General features: G+C 38.7%; 2 protein-coding genes across 6 annotated transcripts in view; one reads left to right on the top strand and one right to left on the bottom strand.

Moving 5' to 3' along the window:
* Nucleotides 1–20,812, bottom strand: part of LOC117951686 (ecto-NOX disulfide-thiol exchanger 2-like) — a 157,183-nt gene that overhangs the window by 96,849 nt on the left and 39,522 nt on the right. For all 5 annotated transcript variants that reach the window (XM_034883508.1, XM_034883510.1, XM_034883506.1 and 2 more), the window contains one exon: nt 12,608–12,754. In XM_034883508.1, the coding sequence (XP_034739399.1) occupies nt 12,608–12,754 (147 nt within the window). The remainder of the gene's footprint in view (nt 1–12,607; nt 12,755–20,812) is intronic.
* On the top strand, nt 1,867–3,973 carry LOC117951687 (nuclear factor 7, brain-like). The gene is made up of 2 exons (XM_034883512.1): nt 1,867–1,989; nt 2,124–3,973. Exons 1-2 carry the CDS (start codon nt 1,938–1,940, stop codon nt 3,755–3,757), a joined length of 1,686 nt encoding a protein of 561 aa, XP_034739403.1. The 5' UTR covers nt 1,867–1,937; the 3' UTR covers nt 3,758–3,973.

Genomic DNA, 20,812 nt, shown 5'->3' with positions numbered 1-20,812 from the left:
TGTCATTTGAATGTTTTATGGCAGACAAGACATTGAGGTGAAGCTTGGATAAGATGTGGCTCAAGAGAGCTCTGATCAACGGTGGCCTGTCATTTTCAGATCAGTCACATTGGGGAGCTTTTTCCTTGAGCACATCAACTGTGTATATACGTACAGTACATAATTTAAAAATACCGGGCAAATATACACACACACACATACACACAATCAAAATGTTGAGGTCAGGGTAGAAATGGGTAGAAATTTCCATTGCAATACATTATAGACAGATTACCAGCTCATCAGTTTAACTGTTTTTTTTATATGCTTACATAATTGCACAATAGTACTCCAACGTTTTCTCAGTTAGTTTTTAACACAATGTGTCTTTGAAACACTGGATGAATAGTTGCTGATGATGGGAAATGTAAATATTGCATTAAAGTGCCCAAAGGAGAAAAACACTTTTTCTTGAATTTGGGGTGTTATTTTGTGTCTCTGGTGCTTCCACACACACACACACACATACACACACTTTCGGGTTTCTGAATGTACTCTGCCTTTAGTCTCCAGGTGAGCTGTTGCTTTCTATGTTACTAGCCAAGATGCGTTGGCTAACAGTAGAACATGCTAGCGCAAAACACTCCTACAACACACACTAGTTGACCATAATTTCCAAAAGAAGTACTTCCATGTCCCTGTTCTGCAAGTATTCAACAAGTACCCCTTGTTTAGAAGAAGTCTCCCAGCTAATCCTGCCCAATGTGCAGTACAACAAAAATATGGTGTTTTTTTAAAATGAAACCATGTAAACCTATTCTGGTACAACCACAAAATACAATCATGAACCTGAAAATGAGCATAGTATGGGCGCCTTAAAGATCAGCCACCCACTCAGATCAGCTGGTATTCTGTCTATTATGGAGTAGTATGGAAATGTGTAAGTGACCCCAAAGTGTTGTATGATTGGATTTTCAAAGTCTGTCTTGATACTGCCAGTCACTGAATTCATTAACGCCTGGTGTAGGCTGCACCAGCTATTCAGACTAAAGACTCCAGCAAATGCATAAAACATGTTAAATAATGGAGCAGTAAAACACTAAGAAATGATGCATACAGCATACGCCCCAATACACATATTTAAACACATACAAACACAAACGCATAACCAGTGTAACTGACAAACCAATCTGTATGAAGGCTCATTAGTTTGTGTCACTGAAAGCTTCAGTAAAATGTATCACTCACCTTTTTTTCCCAACCATCAGCCCATTTTCATATGCTCACACCTGCATTCCTGCAAAGTGCGGTTTGTGGGTAAACCTATTTGCAGCAATAGAAATACATTCAATCATACATGAATGCAGCAAATGCAAAGATACTATATGCAACTATATTATTTCAGATGTCGCAAAGCTCTTCAAGGATGCAGGGAAGCCATTGTTTTTGAAGCCTTGTTTCCTCAGAGAAGAGTGTACAAGATGACAGCATTTACAGTCTATATTGCAGATGCCTTCACCAAGCACTCTCATGTGATGGAAATGCACGCACATGCATGCTCACAAACCCATTTTGAATTTAGGATGTAGTGCTTTCTCAGAGCTTTCATCTCATTTGTGAATAATACTGTACATGAAAGGGATTTTTGAAGCACTAACATTGTAAATACATCAACAAGAAAGTGACTGAGTTCCAAGAATACTATGAATAATGCACACCTGAGAGAAACCACTGCTCATATAGCTATATACAAGCCTTTGAAGTCAAGATTGGGGACACATTTTATACCTCTAACTAAGCTCTAATGGATCAAGAAGACAAAAAAACCCTTAATCCTGGTCAGTAGTGAATTGCTGCCTGTAATGGGTTAACTTGTTCAAGTTAGATAAGGAAATGGGAGGAGACCGGTACTCTGATGTCACTGCTGAAAGAGAAACTAAAAGGAGAAAAAGCGCCTCATGTTTTTACTTTCCTTTACAGATCTAAAAGGATTTCATCTACATACTCCAGGTAAAGTTGCAATTTGTCACTTTGCAGTCTGGCCTTTAGAGTTACCTTGCTTATTTCAGTAATTTCAAACAGAGCAGTAAAATAAGATCTGTTAATGCCTAACTTTTTTCAATATTTCTCCTTCTATTTTCTAGACATGGCTTCTGCTGCTGCTAGTAGTCTAATTGCTGAGGACAATTTTCTTTGTTCCATCTGTCTGGATGTGTTCACTAAACCAGTGTCGATTCCCTGTGGGCACAACTTCTGTCTTGACTGCATCACAAACTACTGGGACACTAACGACACTGTAATACAATGTCCACTGTGTAAAGAGAAGTTCTTCAACAGGCCAATGCTTCGGGTTAACACCGTCATTGCTGAGATAGCTGCAAAGGTCAAAAATTCAATTCAAAAAAGATCTTGTGGCCCCTCTGCAACAGCAGGAAACGGACACGTGCTCTGTGATATGTGCACAGGGGCAAAGCTCACAGCCCTCAAGTCCTGCTTAGTGTGTTTCATGTCTTTATGTGACACACATCTGGAGCGTCATCAGACAATTCCAGCCATGAAAAAACACAAGCTAATCCAACCGGTTGAGAACCTAGAGAGCAGGATGTGCAAGGCGCATGATGAGCCTTTTGAACTGTTTTGCCAGGTGGACCAAATGTTTGTATGCGAATCCTGTAAAATCAGTGACCATAAAAGCCATAAGATGGTGAGTCTGGAGGAGGAGGCAAAAATGAGAAAGAACCAGCTGGGACTAGAGAAGAGAAGCATGGATCAGATGATCCAGGTGCGTCAGCAGAAAATTCTCGAGTTCCAACAGTCGGTGGAGGCTAGCAGGAATAATGCAGCAAAGGCGCTGTCATACAACGTGCATGTGATGACTTCTGTGGTGGACTACATTAAGAGAAGCCAAGCTGAGCTGACTGAGGTAATTGAGACAAAGCAGAAAAGAATTGAAACAGAAACAAAAGGCTTCATTAAAGAACTTGAGGGAGAAATCTTGCAAATAAAGCAAAAAAGCTTGAAGCTTCATCAGGTCTCACTTACCGACGATGCCTTGATGTTCCTAGAAAATATCCTGTCAACTACCATCACTTCGCCCCAGGTTAAGGATTGGTCTGACCTGACTCTTAAAAATGATGAGTTTTCCGTGAAAGGAGCAATGGCCATGCTGGAGACAACAGTGAGGAGAGAAGTACAGATGCTTTGTGATCCCGACTTGAAAGAAATGAAGAGACATGCTGTGGATGTGACTCTGGACCCTGACACAGCAAACCCTCTTCTCAATATTTCTTCGGATGGGAAACAAGTCGCGTATGGAGACAGAAAGAGGAATCTCCCAAACAAACCAGAGAGGTTTGAACATGTCCTTAATGTTCTTGCAAAGGAGGGTTTCTCCTTGGGAAAATTCTACTATGAGGTCCAGGTTAAAGACAAAACAAACTGGGATTTAGGAGTTGCAAACCAGTCCATCAACAGGAAGGGGGATATAAGATTAAGCCCCAATAACGGATACTGGACTATATGGTTGAGAAACGGAAATGAGTTAACAGCCAATGCCGGCCCTGCCATTAATCTAAATGTGAGGGAGATGCCTCAAAAGGTTGGGGTGTTTGTTGATTACGAGGGGGGTCAAGTTTCCTTCTATGACGTGGACGCCAGGGCTTGCATCTTCTCCTTCACCGGATGTAATTTCACTGAGAAGCTCTTTCCGTTCTTCAGCCCCTGTCCTAATGATGGTGACAAAAATTCAGCCCCCTTGATCATCACGCATGTCAAATAAAACGGTTGAGGTCCTGTTCAGTTTTCTGGATTTGTGAAAGAAAAAGAGACAGGACGAGGAACTTGGAGAGAGATCACACAATAGCAGAGTGCTGAAATGTTTTTATCTGTGAAAATCCGGTGTGTCATTTGGTTTCCCCTATCCATCAATGCCAGAACTGTGTTGCCTGTCACACAGACAGCTGTAGATCTCCAACTGAACACACACACACACACACACACAGAGTTTTCCCCACTCAGCCTGTGTTTTTCTATCAGAAAGAGAGAAAGATTTATTTTGATACTTAATAGCTACTCTTGCCTGCCAACGGACCAAAGATGGGTGACATAGCATTTAAAAATATTTATAGCACTTGTTTGTGCTTCTTGAAGTGCGACTTATCAGAACTATTTATTTATGACACCTTTAGCAGGTGGAAATAACTATTACTGTCTTCACAAAATACTCTTTGACCTATATTTGATGGAGGACAGCATGTCCCAAGGTGACCCTCACAACACAACCTGCAATGGAAAACAAATCAGCGACCTGGTGCAACAGCATTCGGAAACTTTTAAATTGTTATCGTTATTTGGATTCAGTTCTTCTAATGTGGCTCTGGATAAGCGTTATTTTTTTCCACAAATTATGTTTTTTTTACTTAAAGAGGATAATATTAGAATGGGTTTTGTCACAACACTGGAACCTGACTGGCACATAATGCCATGTTTTCTAAGTAAAATCAGCCAAACCAGCTTTCCAAGTTAAAATGCAGCAAATCTGTTTGTTAATGAGAGAAATAAGCAACTGTTCTAATTGAGCAGAGCCAATTTAAGTCTGTCTGTTGGGTCCATGGGTATCATTTAAATCTTGAGTTTAAAAAGAGTTGTGTGTATGTTTTTTTTTTTTTGGATGCTGTTCTGCCAACAAGAAGAGCATCGGTAGTGTCAGCAAGCGATCATTTTAACCCCAACCATCATCTCCGTAAACCAAACTATAGTGTTGCCAAATCATAAAACTGAATTAACAGTGATTTGTGATGATTTTGAAAGTCACAAACTATTGATGTCCTTCTGATGTTGGACTCTGAAAAACAAAGTATTGTGTTGTTTTACATGCAGGACTAGTTGTTGTTATTGTCATGATGCTGGTTGTGTGTTAAATGAGGTTGTTATAATCTCATCCGGACAATCAATAAAGTCGCTTTAGGAGAGCCAGTCAGATATTCCCACTGAAATGTTGTATCTTTAAGATGCCACAGTTGAGGGATCACACACTGGGCAAATGAGTGTGTGGAGCTGTTGAAAAATGAACAGTATCTCCATAATGTCTGTTGATAACAATCAACCGTTTTCCTTTGATGATCATTCATTTTTTTTGCATTAAGTGAGGACGATAAATAACATTGTCAAATCAAAGAGGACCATGCAATTCCCATTGATGACCAAAAACAATGGGGGGAAAAAAACACCAAAACTGGAAAGGTTTACTGGTTTCAAGTTTGTAAATCACAGCAGTGACCATTTGTACACACAATGTACTGTAGGAACAATTGCATCATCTGTAATAATGCTAAAACGATTAGTCAATTAACTGATTAGAAAATAAATCAACAAAATTCTCCAATGTGAAGATTTGCGCTTGTTTCATCTTTACAGTAAATTAAATGTATCTGACTTTTAAACGGTTTCTAAAATTGTTCTTGAGGACGTCACTTCGAGGTCTGAGAGATTGTGGTGGACATTTTGTATTCATCTTATAAATGATTAGTTGTAAAAAAACATTATTGATAATGGTCTGTGTACTGTAGGTATGTGTGTTGGTATACTGAAAATGATCTGATGTTCACTTTGTAATGTCATACTGAAATGCAATGAGGTGGAAAATAATACCATTAAATGCCATAATAATACCATTAAAATAATACCATTAAATGGTAAGCAAACAGTAATCTCCTTTATTTATCTTATCTGGACCACACACCTGATAAACACAACAATCCAAGAAATCCTGCCAGCAGAGAAAGAAACCAAACGCTGAATTACTTCAATATGCAATTAAAGTGCATCTGTCCCTTTAAACACAAATTAGAGAGTCTCTTGACAGCCTGAGATTCCCACAACATACATTTAGCAATTTTCTAGCCACTACTCGCAAAATAATCCATTACGATTCTCTCCCAGTGGTTTGAAAAATGATGGTAATTCTGCGTTTCACAAACAGGGGAATTGACTTTTAATGATTTGACACGGATAATTGCATGCCATGTTCAAGTGAAAACAGGTATCTGCAAAATGGGAATAGAAACCTGATGGTGGTGCTGGGGGTGTTGCAAGTGTCCCATAAATAAGACAGCTTGTATTATTGTTATGCAAACACAGCTTTGTTTTACTGCTAATGGTCATTGGGTATTTAGATATTTTTGGGAAATGTCAAAATGTTTCAAAAAAGTAAAAAAGTATTTTTAGGATGTAGTTGATGAAGGTGAAACTATTATGTATACTCTGTTTGGTGCATTAACTGATAACAATGCATCAGGTCTTATAAACCTGTTTTGAAAGAAAAACCTGAATCTGCAAAGTAACCAGTATGTCGAATATCTGCAGTGGAGTAAAAATATAAGACTTTTCTGTTTGAGGCTGCCTTTTCTTAAATGAAGTCATTATTTATTTCTTAAACTGCACTGTAACGTATTCTTATTCTATCTTAGTTCATTGTATTCTGTTTCAGCCTGCTTTTTTTTCTATTCTCTTGTGTTATGTTTTAATAGATTTTAATTGCTTGGCATTCTTTATTTAAAGCACTCTAATAACCTTGTAGCTGAAAAGAGCGATCATAAAGCAGCCTTGCCTTGTCTTAAATAAAGTAGTTCTACTGCATTTCAAATGTGCTCCAGTTTAATACTGTCATGGAACCAGGCTTATTATAAAATGGCCTTGTCAAAACATTCTCCAGTCTAAAGTTTCTGTCAAGCAACATTTTCAAATTAAAAGCACAGTCCTGGAGTGTGCACTGTACTGCTCCAAGTTCAATAAGACAGCTGTTGATTTGTGAAGCTAACCAAGAGCGCATCAGATGTAAGTGCTATTGATCCACTCAGTAGGTGAAGTCATGCTCCTCCAACACGCCAGCAGCTTTATAACTACCCATTCTGCTCACTTGCTGTTGTTTAATCACAACAGATATGCAAAGAGAGGACCATCATGGACTGCTGTGAAATGTGGACACCAATAAAAACCAGTTTGTACGGGGGGGCCTTGGTCTAGTCTTTGCTAGGCTTCTTTTTTTCTTAAAAGATGCTGGTGAGGAGATGTGCAAGGGTGAATAATGAAAAAGAGTTTAAGTTCTGTAAAAATGAACCCCAAAGAGCTTGAAACAGAAAGGATGAACCATAGACGCAAAGCTTTCTATAAAGCATGCACTGTACCTATGCATAAGTCACTTTCCAGCTATTTAATATTAATAATTCAAATTATTTTCTTACTCTCATACTCCATAATATTATAACAATTGGTGGTGCGTGGTTGGGATTAATGTACACCTACAGAGCTTTGAAGTGTAACTTCATTCAGCTACATATGATTTCATTACTGCAGTCTGTTAAAACCTACAGTATTGGGTTAGATTCTTTTCAACCTTGAAGTTAAGCACTGACATAATGCAGAAGGGATAACCTGATACCAGCGTGCCTCTAGGAATATCAGTCAGTCAGTCCACCACTTGGTCCAAACTGAATTATCAAAATAACTAATTGAATGTCAGTCTACAGAAGGTATGATAAACTACATGTCTGTTTTAGTCTTTTCCTAGCAGGATGTTTGTCTCACTGTGTTAAATCATAAATACAGTCTCTGAGTACATTTGTCTGCATAATTACACCGGTTTAATGAATGACAGTTTGAGAAAAATACAAGTACATCATGACAATGACCACATGCCTTTGTCCTACAGTATGTGTATCTAATGAAGTGCTAAATGTAATGAGATAAATCTATCCATTAGGGTCCCTTAACAAGACTACATCCACATGACTGTTAATGAGTCGGTGCTCCATCAGTCGTCCTCAAAGGGCTGGAGGACCTGACTTAAGCTGAAGACGACCTGGAGCCAGACCGACTTACACCCTCTAAGCAAGTAAATCCACAACACCAGCTGTTGCAGACCTCCATCATTTAGCTTCCAGTCCTTCAGGGACTGGTAGCAAGCAGCTACAACTGATGGAGAGTGGAGTCATAGCCGACACAGGGAAACACTAATCATCTGTAATCATTGATCTGCCATTTTTGGGCCATAGTCATTAGCCCGATGGAACAATGCTCTGCAGAATTCCGTTGTTACTGGGCTATTATTAGCTTTCCAGCTATTGCTTTGTTCTCTACACAGGGTGTACATGCTGTGCAACAACATGTGGCTAATGTAACAGAATAGGGGTAAAACGATTACTCAAGAAACTGGAGTTTTTCAAATAATACAAATCCTCTAATCAAATGCTTTGTTTCAAAGATTTGTTTTATATTTTGTGTATTATATAGCTGATAAGGCTGATGCTGTGTATTTACCTTAATAGTTAAAAATGGAGCAAAGGGAAAGAATCACGCAGTGAAAATACTAGAAGCAATTGAACTTTTGGGAGCATTTCAACTTAAAAGTGTCCTGGTATCAGCACAAAAGCATTGGCAAAGGTCTAGTGCAGACCCCAGGGTATGTGGATACTGCATGTCAAAAAGAGAAAAGCCCTGATACATTGCCTACAAGGCTCGGCACCCACCGGTGCCACAACAGTTGCAGAGAAACCTCCCAGTGTAAGTGGTATCTGTAAGTGCAACGAGGGAATCATGCTGTGTAAACAAGGAAGAACTCCAACTTGTATGTGAACAAATTAACGTGCCACGGAACCAACCAACTCACCAATGTAAAAGCACTGCAGGACATTCTTGTAGGTTAGTGTTTTAAGATGGTTATTTAATTATTATAATTATTTAATTACATTTAGTAGGCTACTGTGGAATTATAAACAATACCAACTGATTCTTGTCATATTTATTCTTGCTTTAAAAAAAAAAAAAAAAAAAAAAAGTCTACAGTACAGCCATGGTAGCAGCTCTGTGAGGTCATTTTTAGATACAGCTATGTTTTAGGCTAAATCCTAAATTGAGCACACAAACTAGTGATGAGAAGACTGGTACTTTTAAGTTAACAGTTAACACTGTTCATCCGCCTCATTAGGATACATTGTCTTAAAATCATGTATAAAAATTAATGAAAATCCATAAAACTCTTTTGAGTCATTTCAGTCTGGACCAAAGTTGTAAACCAAATGACCAACTGATTTACAGACCGGCATTCTCCGGCATTCGGCATTGTCATCTCTATAGACATGCCCCTACCAGCATAGCTAAACATACAAACAACTGTTATTATTATTTGGTAGAACGGCAGAAATTAGCTATTATTAAAGCCTTATAACATCCATCCATTATTATGTAACCACTTATTCTCTACAGGGTTGCATGGGTTTGGAGCCAGTTGAGAGAACGTTGGTCAAGAGTCACCTGTCAATCACAGGGCTGACACAAAGAGACCAACAGATAGACATTCACACCTATTAATTTCGAGTCCAGACTTTCCCTAATCTGCATGTCTATGGAAAGTGTTTACCACTGCAATACCAGCCTTATAATTGCTATCAAAATAGTATGTCAATTTTGCCATTCAATTGTATGTCAGATGTCTCAGAAATAGTCAATTGTGAATCTAAGTCATCCAGTTGCTTGGCACCCAACGCAATAAATCAAGTAAACATGCTTGAAGATCTCAAGATGATCACATGATGTATGATATTCCAACATAAAACTAATGCACTACTTGGTATTTGCAGTACGATGTTTGATTTTTTGGTTATCAACCTTATTTCACACTATCCTTTATAGGTAAACTAAATGTGCTTTACATTAAATGGACATGAAATCTATTTCTTTGACAATGTTGGAACTTTTTGTTCTTTAAGGTTTCCTGTTGGTTTTCCTCAAAGAACTGTAGCAAGAGGCTTCATCATGAAAGTAGTGAATGTATCCTGCTTTAATGGCCCTTTATTATAATAGTAATCAAAATAATGGAAGAGTTTTCTATCTCTATGATGGAAGGAAATAAACTGGGTGGCTTTTCCAGTGACGGATCAGATTTGGGCTCCACAAGGGCCTTGGTCTTAAGGCTTTCTGACAGGCTTTAATCTAAACAGACCACTCTCTCACACACGCACGCACGCACGCACGCAAAGGTCGCTTTTATAAATACGCCTGCTGCACCTTTTCTTTAGTCATTTTCACTGGATGTCTTGCACCAGGTGTACTCAAAATATACATTTCTGCAGGGACGAAAAGTTGGAAGGAGAGAATATTTTTAAAAATCAAAAGGAAAAATTATAAAAACTGAGTCTGAAGCTGAGTTTACTCGTCTTAAGGCCTTGGTTGTATCATCAGAGTATGACAAAAAGCAAATAGCAGCACCTGGATGGAAGAGAGCAGCCTTTAATCTAAGAAGCAAGTGATTGAAGTCCCACACAAATAAGGCAAAGACAAAGAGAGGCTGCAGACTTGCCAGGCTAGACCATATTTCTACACCCACTGTACTTCTAGAGGTGACATATTTACAATGTTATGTTGAATTTTCATGTTAAACATGGCCAAAACATGAGGTAAACGTATTTTAGACAAATCCCTGTGAGCTAAAACCTCGAGATTTCCAACTATTCTACAAACTCTGGTTTCAAATTTTTTTTCTACCCTCGGCTATGTGTTACGCAACTCTAACCCAGCCTTCGCCTAATTGGTCATTTGCTGAGGTAGAACTGGAGTATTTTCTTTTAAGCATTAACATTGTCCTATGTAACTATGTGCTAACGGCAGTAAACAATGTCACCTTGGCTGCCAATTCTCCCAATTCCGGGTCACATTACTCCTGAAACATGTCCAATTGGGAAGTGTTTGGTTCAGAAGCCTTTCGCATCATTTATTTTCGATGGTAGAAAGTGCTGCTTTGTTCCACTACAATCTAACGTTAGAATACTGCTAACTATTAAGTAGCTACCTGCTAACGTGACATAGCTTTTATCTCAGCCAATTGATCTTTTTCACAGCAGTCATGTTGACATGTCATAGTACTAAAAGCACAGGTGTATTCAAAACCATTAATGATGGCACTTAGGAGAGGCCCTGGTATTGTGCACGTTGTCTCACTGAAATAGCTCACTGGGACATTTGATGGAATTGAGCCATCATTAAGGTTCTCAATTTCAGCTGTGCTTTTCCTACTATGACAAGTCAAAATGTCCATGGAAAAAGGTCCATGCTGGCCATTTCTTCCCAAATTCCTGTCACTTTACTGCTGGGACATGTCCGGTTGTGTAATATTTAATTTTGAAGCCTTTATTGGAGATTTTTCACGGTGCAAAGTCCAGCTGGATACTCTGTTGCAGTAGCTCCAGCTTCAACTAGTGACACACGGAGAGAAGGTTTACGGAGAATCCAGGTAGCGTGCAGGCCAATCAGAGCAGACTGGGCTTTTTGGGACGAGGGATTAAAGAAACAGGCACTCCTACAGAGCGTCTTATATAGAGGGTGAATAACACAGTGCAAATTAACTCTAGTTTGATTCAGCCAAACTTGAGGCTGTCGGTGTAATAATGCCCTTACACAGACTAAAAAACAGGTTGCAGCGCACAAACTACTTTAAAAAAAATAGCACTTCATGTAATATAATAGTTTACTATTATTATGGAGAAACAAGATATGTGTTTGAATTGAAACGCTATCTCTGCTGCCTAAAATAGCCAACCTTTGTTTTTCCGAGATTTCAACGGATGGCACTCGCAAGGTCAACACTGTTGTTCACTGGGGAGAAACATTATTTACCTTACATTATTGGTAACACTAGCCAGTCTTGAGAGTAAAAGAAAGATGGGTCTTGTGCAGAATCTCCCCTGGGGAAGACTACCTTATCTCTACCTCTGGGAATTAAATCTATAACAGCACAAAGCAAACACAGATCTTAGAAGGAATTGCTGGCGACTGTCTTTGGCAGGAGAAAAATTAGCCATTTAGACTGCTTGTGCGAGGTTCCACAGGCCATGTTTAACTATGAGCACCACCAGTGAGTTAGCTGTTCACTGCAAGTATTGATATTAGTTTATTTGGAGGCCCGGTGTACCTCAGCCAGATTGTAAATCCAGACCAATTGGTGTCAACCCCGACAAATGAAAACATGGAGCAACACCTCTGTCTTAAGGGCCGTTTTCTTTCTTCTCCTTAAATTGCAATTAATTAGAACGCGCTTCTTTAATTAGATAGCACACTGGCCCCGATTAAAATTAGACCCATTGGGTTAGCATTTGGACATAGAGCGCGCACACACACACACACACACACACACACACACACACACACACACACACACACAAAAAGGAAGGGACATTGCCACAGTATTTTGTAGAGAACAGGTCAGTGTGTGTGAGAGAGAGGCGGCTGTGAAATCTCTGTTGTGCAGCTTCATGTTTTTAGCCGTGTGACCTCCAAACAGGCCAGACAAGCAGAGCTGCGGGCTACAGTAAGCTAATCAAAAACTGCAAAGACCAAACAAGGCTACCTCTTTCAGACTGTCTCAAAATGACAGGATTATAGATTATCTCTCACCAGCAGTTATTTGATGCTGGTAGCATTTAAATCACTTTCCATTGGGAAGCATCCAACCAGACAAAGTGAGCCACTGTAATTTCAGGTAGGGCCTGTGTAGCAAGACTGAAAAGCCACAGATGACATTTCTTTCTTTGTTCTTTAGTGTCACAGTGTTACTGTATTGAGGTAATATTTTTAGTACCTGGAGGCAGACTGGTTCTTTTCCTCTTGTTGCCGTCTTCAGTAGTGTTTTCCAGGGAAGGACACTCCGTTACCGGTGGCCCATTAGAGCTATTGAAGTGGATAGGGTTGTTGCTGGTCGTGGGGTCAAAGGGCAGAGCACTGAGACCTAAAGCATGACAACAAGAACCATGTTAGATGAGACAAAACAGTGGTGTTTAATCAACTGTGGTCACACACAGCAAAATGTCTCTTAAAGACGTGTTAAAGGGGTATATATATATATATATATATATATATATATATATATATATATATATATATATATATATATATATATATATATATATATATATATATATATATATATATATATATATATATATATATATATATATATATATATATTACATACTTTCCCATAGTACAAAGTAACCATTATTTTACCATATCTGCAAGGATATTACAGAGCTGTCTGATCAATATTGTTGTTATTTTTTATCAAACAGGATGTGTAACCTTGCGAACTAGATTGACTGTATTGGAATGGTTGCTTTGTTATAAGACATAATTAACTGTCTTATTGGAAAAAATCTGGAAAATGTTTTTCTTTTGAGAAGAATCATATTGAAGACTCTTCTGAGCCAAAAGACTTTCATTATTGTTACTTTTTGCAATGGTATGGTGTGCAAGATGTCTACAGACAGTAACACACATAAGAAAACATTTTTCTTTTGATCCCTATTATTTTCTGTTTTAAAATTTGGAACAAAGACAGATAATGTCTGAAATAGTGTGACTACAACTCACCAAAAGTCTTAAATCATTAAATCACATTATTTTCCCATTTACAATATCTCTTACTAAAAGGCAGGTAAAGGGTATTCAAAGTTGACATTCCCCTACAAGTAATGTCCAAAAAGATTTGGACAGCCAGTAGGTTATATAAAATGAATAACAAAGAAAAAAAAAAAAAAAAATCACCAAGGAGGCTCAAACACAAACACACAAAATATGACTCGTAAAAATATAAAAGATCCAGGGATTTAATGCAAATCAATCAAATCTGCCTAATGGTTCAGAGCTGTATTCTGTGATATGAATACTTTAATATTCACCTGCTAATTTTCTCATTATTGTGTTCCTTTAACAGACTTGATAATCTGAGACAAAATAGAGCAAGGTTTCTGCATTACTGTTTTTTAATGGAATAGAATAGATCTATATAATGATAAGTGAATCTTCTCTCAGGTCAGCTTTATTTAACACTTACAGGAGTGAGGCAATTTCAGTTATCAAACCCGGATAATGTCCTTTTTATTTTAAACAAAGGCCCATTTAGAGCTTTAACTGATATCCAATACCAAGTGTCATCTCTGCAATGGGAAACAAAAGAGCCTAAAAAAGAGTTTAAATGCTTCCTTGTTTATTTTAAACAGTGATGCGTTACACATGTCCTGCAAATGTGGCACCATTGTCCTTGAAATCCAGATAACAATTTATCCTGAACTAATACTGCATGCATTTACACCTGTATCCTATCATGAAGAGAAATGCATACTGATGTCAAGTTAATCAGGCTCAAACACCACATGTACCATGTTCAAACTTAGATTTTGTTTGTTCTGAAGGCATCTTTTTGACCTTTGTAGATGACTTGTGCTCTGCTCAGGACTCACCGTTCCTTTTTCTTCTTTGTAACTAACTACTGCACATCAAGATGCACAGACAGCTGCCAGCAGATGCTGACATGAGATTGGCTGCATGCATTCATAGTTGCTACTCAGCCTCTATATCACTGTTGGATCTTATTCTACGTATAATTAAGTATCATATTGGACAAGGCCAGGTCGATAATGTGTTTACAAGAGATTTAAATAGCTGCCTTTATCTGGCTGCACCTCTCCCAAATTCACTATTAGACAAAGACAGATGGAGCCTTTGCTGCATGGTCTTTCACCCGTCTGTCTTTTTGTTTCATCGATTTCTGTAGACTCCTCCACTATCTCTATACACATGTGGCATGTTTATATGTAAATCTATCTATCTATCATGCTATTTCTATGTTGACAGCCTTTCCAAATGCATGAGAGGGTTAATGGTTTCAGAAAGAGTAGTAAAGATTTCCTTTACACTTGTATAGCACAAACTGAAAATGTCAATAACAGCAAAATAAAAAGACCAAGTGTACAAACTCCGATTTAAGAAGAAGAATTATTCTAGGTTTGTCTGCCCAAGCTAATGGCATGAGGGTATGTTCAACTTATTTTATGAAATTTAGTTGACTAAAGACAGAAGCATGATGTTGTCACAGAGCAGAATGATCTGGAAAGGGGTCTGGAACAGAATATACTTTTAGTGGGAGTATTAGAAAAGTAAACTCCAGTTGGAGTGGCAGTGAGGTACAATACTGGGAGCTCAGCTCCTTTACTGCTCCTTTTCTGCATGTACTGGTCAGTTTTTGTAAAAAATAAGTTATTTTAGAAGACATTGTGCAAAGGTCCCATGACATGGTGCACTTTGGATGCTTTTATTTAGGCCTTATAGGTCCCTTAATACTGTATCTGAAGTATCTGATGTATAGGCCTTAGTTGTCCCCTAATACTGTATCTGAATGTTGTTCTCAAAGTACAGCCTCGGTGCAGAATTACAGCCGCTAGAAGCAGTCCCACAATGAGCTTTCCTTAGGATGTGCCATTTCTGAGCTTGTGAGTTTGTAACTATTGAGGAGGAGAGAAGGGGGGCAAGGGGGCAAGATAGAGGCTGGGGGTGTGGCCTTGACCAACTGCCACTTCGCTCGTTTGAAAGCCATGATGTCTCTCTACATAACCCACAATGCAACATGACCACTGACAAAGACGTAGGTGTGTTATGCAAGTAGCCAATAAAGTAGCTTCAACCCCAAAGCAGAGACAAAGATCAGGCTACAGAGGTCTGGTACTTTAACTCCACACCCCCAGTTTTTATTTTTCATTTTCAAGCTTGTAGTTTTCTCAAAAATGTTGCTAATACATTTTTCTCTTGATAGACTTGACGTTTGACGTTTCATCATTTCAGCTTTAAAACTTCTATCAAAACGATAAATGAAAAACTCACGAAAAGGCATTTCAGTGAGTTGAAGACATCCATGTGTGCTTTACCCTAATTACAGCCACAAAACAAAGAAAGCATTCTTTTTTTGCATTTGCGATAAAAAAGGAGCTCTCAGCAGGCAGAAACAGCGGCGCAATTTCATGCCGAAATGATTACCAAAATTGTAGCATGCCACCCGATAAACACAATAGCAGCTGCGTCACTTGACTTCTCTTTTAGTGCATAAACACACCAGTTATTAGAAAATGAAAAAATCAAAGTGTAATTCATCTTTGCACTTATTTCCATTCAAACCATTGCCAAGGGCAGTGGTGCTTTAATCTAGAGTCTGTGACACCAACAACATGTTTACCTTCAGTCTCCCCTGTAAACACAGTTCTTCAAATTAAAATTAACTGTTACTCCCCTTTTGTTGAAAACCTTCCTCTGACAGTACATGTGAATAATACTAATGCAAGTTTTCACAAATGCTTTAGTTTGTGCCTGTAATATTACCAAAAAAAAGTCCTCCACCTTTCTGCAGTCTGAGTAACGCAACTGTCTGGGGTTACATCAAACACAACCTTTCACCAACTGTATGAGTATCCCTTTCCTGAGATGTCTGCAGCCCATCATCCTCTCTTGCTCTCTCGCTCACTCTCTCTCTTGCTCCTTCTCTCTATCTCGTGCCGCATGACAGACCGAGCAAAGAGTCAGCTAATCTTCTGTTGCTGAATTGATATTACTGCTGTCAGTCTCCAAGCTGATCTTTGTCAACGTTTTATTCAAGACATTCAAATGAATAAAGAAAGAAAACATGGGAGGGGGGATTTCAGAGTTTGCGAAATAAAGTAAGGAAGACATACTGTGTATGTACAAAAGGGTGCTGCTAGAAATTCTGCGCCTCAAAACATGTAGCAATGTGTTCCCCACTGTGATGTGTCTTACATCAAAAATCCCTTGCAATCTAAACCACCCCTGGAACGTGGTGGTTTTTCAGCTGTTCTTGGTATGTTCATGCAGTTTTTAGTACATTGTGTGGATGTTTTTACTAAGCTGCAATCTGTATCTCTTCTCGCCATCTGTGCCCATTAGTATTCATCCCACAGCGGGGAAATTTAAATGTGTTATTTTTTCAAAAGGCCTGAACCTCAATTGCCTAAACTGGGTGGCAGTGTCACTAGAACTGGAGGTGGGCAGACATATTCTGGAAGGAAGCTCATACAATCTAAAAGAAAGCAAGTTGCGGTTAAAGTGTACGGCCAGACCCAGACACGTGTATGCAATAGTATTATCAGCAATTAGCAATGTTTAAAAGTGGTGCTTGCATCAGAGTATTTTTATATCACATACAGTATTATGCGTTAAAGTATACTGCTGACCATTACTGACAAGTAGTCAGAGGTGTAAAGTAGCAAAACACTTTTTTTCATGTTGCTGTTTTGAGTAGTTTTGTTATTTATTTTGTAAATTTACTACATTTTAAATGAAGTAGCCTACTTATTACTTTTACTTGTGTTATTTATTAGATAGGTATTTTTACTTGTACTTGAGTAATATTTCATGAAAAGGTCTTGGTACTTTTACTTGAGTACAATATTTTAGTACATTTTCCACCTCTGCAAATAGTCTATGGACTGTAATTCCTCACTGTGCCATCAACATTTTGGAGTTCCACGAGGAAGAATATATATGTGTTGTTAATTGTAGAAAAGCACATTTGATGAATAATTGATGAAGCAGAGTAAAGACTCATTTGTTTTCTTTAATGTGCTCTCTGCTATAGCTCTCATACATTTTACATTCGGAAAGCCTCCGCCTCTAACATTGGAAACATACCACATTCACATTTTAATGTTTGCCTTGCCAAAAGTTTCCTTGCTCTAATCAAAATGTCTGTATTAACGGATGAAATGTGAAACGTAATGTTGTTTAATAGGGGTTGCTTGCAGTGCCACAACCAAAGACAATTACTCAACTCTGCAGTTCCCCACAGCTCTACAGTGCATTTTAGCATCTTTCAGCTCATTGTTGGGCTTTTCTGGCTTACAACTTCACTCTTTTGGTTCACTCTCACTTGAAATTCAGAGTCACCTGAACCACTTTGAACATCTGGACAATGAGACCCTCTCTTCATTCTTTTCTGCAAATTGCACCAACTCTGTCAGCGCCTTTTTGTCTGCATGCAACTAGACAAGCATTTACAGGAGGTAGACACATTAAACTCAATATAGAGAAAGATGACCAGTAAAGAAACCCACTTTAACCATCAACCATTAAAAAACACCATGTAACGATAATGGATCTAAACTGCATAATAGGTAAGAGAGATCCCTGGATGCAGCATGCCTGCTCAATATGATACGCCCTTTTATCAGGAAGATGAGACAATCAGGCTACAAGCACCAACACATTTGAAAAAATGGGTTAAAACGTACAGTATAGCCTACTCAAGCAACCATACCTTTTCTTTATTTGTCATTTTTGACCTGATGATGCTGATATATGAAAAGTTAGTGACTGCCAAGGTTATTACAATTTATTCCGATGGGGACATCAGTGTCTCTATGAAATTTCAAGGCAATCCATCTCATACTTCATGAGATATTTCCGTCTGGACCAGTAAATTAGATCAACTGACCGAAAAAATGTACCTAAAAAACAGCAGGGAGGGATTATTAAAAGGCAGAGTTCAAATCCAAGTGACAATGTGTTTGATCTGTTCTGGCTCTGATCTGACTTTGCAAATATATCTGTTGAAATATTTAATTTAGACCCTTTGCACGTGACATCATGCTCTACTTGCGAATTATGAAGAAATGACGGACGGCGGAAGTCCTATGCTGTAGACGGATGGCAAGCCAAACGCGTATGTGTTCGTTCGTGTTTTCACACACAATCTGCAGAGTACTCCTCACCAACACAAGCATGCGTATGTATTGCCTTTCTGTTTTAAATGACTGATGAATGAAAATAAAAGTATCCTCACCAGCTAACTACCATACTAACCAGCTGTTACTGCTAACATGTCAACCCAATGATGACCCACAGAACTATCAGTTATTCACTGACCTATCCCAAATGTAAAGCTGTTCCCTTGATCATTTAACTTACACACACATACAAAAATATTGGTTAAATTAAAGATAACATGACATGGAAACTAGCTTCCAAAAGGCCCAAAAAACAATTTAAATGCGGGTCTGTACAGCTCCTACCCCGGCTGGCCTACCAGCTAGCTAGCTAGCTTTGGACTGTTCGCTAGCTGCTGCCCATTGCATTGTAATATCACCGGTCAAATCTTAACACAGGATACACAGCAAATATAATAACAGATAAGAAGATGGCTTGTTGTTAAAATGATGTGTAGTAACCACTGATCATACACACTCTGTGATTTATTGCATGGATTAACATATGCTAGATAATGAATGACTGCACCCAGAGCCTGGATGCATTCAGGCATCCATGAGAAAGTTGCAGTGGCATTACATAGATTGTTGAATCTTGGTATGAAAATATAAGCCAGTTGGAAAACATTAGTAGGTGAACGTGTTCATCTGGAAGTCTGTGTCCGAAAAAGAGAGAGTAGCCAGCCATGAAAAAATATAAAACATGTAGATTACTGTGTGTTCATCCATCTGAAGAAGATAAAAGTACCTTCAAAAACACACCCAGTGAACAACGGTATGTGGGTAGCCACAACCGACCATGTCCTCTCAAAACATAATATTTACTTAATTAAAGAACAGATGTTTATATAAAACAAACCCTAGATTGAAGTATTATCTTTACCGTTATGAAGTACCTCCCCCCGCCGTTGGCGTAGCATCATGTAAATGTAAATGTGCTGTATTTATATAGCGCTTTTCCAGTCTTAACAACTGCTCAAAGCGCTTTTACATCTACAGGAAACATTCACCATTCACACACATTCATACACTGTGGCCGGGGCTGCCGTACAAGGTGCCACCTGCTCATCAGATAAACATTCACACACATTCACACTCCGATGCGCAGCACCGGGGGCAACTCGGGGTTCAGTGTCTTGCCCAAGGACACTTCGACAATGACTGCAGGGGCAGGGATCAAACCACCAACCTTCCGATTGGCAGGCAACCGCTCTACCACTGAGCCACAGCCGCCCATGTAGGCCCATGTAGCTGTAACCCAGCCAGCTGCAAAGAACTGGTAAAGCATCCAGACTTTTAAAAGCTTTGAGATCAGCACCAGTTCTCAATCTTCCCTTCCTGCTAAAAGATTTACTTTTTTTACATTGCACCATGTTCTCTACAGCCGCATTGGTCTGCTTTCTTTTGGAATAAATTATCTGCATGATTACATAGATTGTTGAATCTTAGTATGAAAATATAAGCCAGTTGGCACACATTAGCAGGTGAACGTGAGAGAGTGTGTAGCCAGCCATGAAAAAAAAACATGTATAGTAGTTTACTGTGTTCATCCATCTGAAGAAGATAAAAGGTACATTCAAAAACATAAAACATGTACGTCACTGTGTGAATTTGATTTCTTTTTCTATATAACTTCCAATAGAAACTCATTATTTTCCCATGCAGCTCAGAGCATTTGAGTGCTATGACAATAAAACATATACAAGAACACAGGAGGATATTAAAGTAATCCATGAACTACGACTTCTCTGCACTGGTGTTGAAAAATATCAGAAAGAACATGCTTTATGCAGCCGCAATCTTCATAAATACACTACGGATCCACTTAAGGCCAATTCAATCACTAAATACATTCTGATGGTAAAAAAAATTATATTTAGCCATACAGGCACATGTCAGGAAGGGATGTAGGTAGAGGAAAAACCTGTCAACACACATCGTCAAACCTTCATTATAAAGTATCTATGTGATGAAATTACATAATCAGATTGCTGATTATTTAAGGGTCTATTAAGGATTATTGACTGTTTACCGGTGCCACAAGGGAGATCTACGTGACAATTGCCACTATACTGATGAGGACTGGAAGGTAAATTGGCCGCCCTTCCAACACAGAGTCTACCAGGCCGACACACAGCCGACAACCTCGCAGCTAAACTAATTAATACAGAGGATACTTAGGGACTTACTAGGAAGGTGTCTGCATGTGTCCACAACAATGCACACGAGAACTTGGCTGCTAA

Source organism: Etheostoma cragini, chromosome 10 (assembly GCF_013103735.1).
Source record: "Etheostoma cragini isolate CJK2018 chromosome 10, CSU_Ecrag_1.0, whole genome shotgun sequence".
Taxonomy (NCBI): Eukaryota; Metazoa; Chordata; class Actinopteri; order Perciformes; family Percidae; genus Etheostoma; species Etheostoma cragini.
The sequence above is the reverse complement of the archived record's forward strand: the minus strand, read 5'-3'. Positions and strand labels throughout refer to the sequence as shown.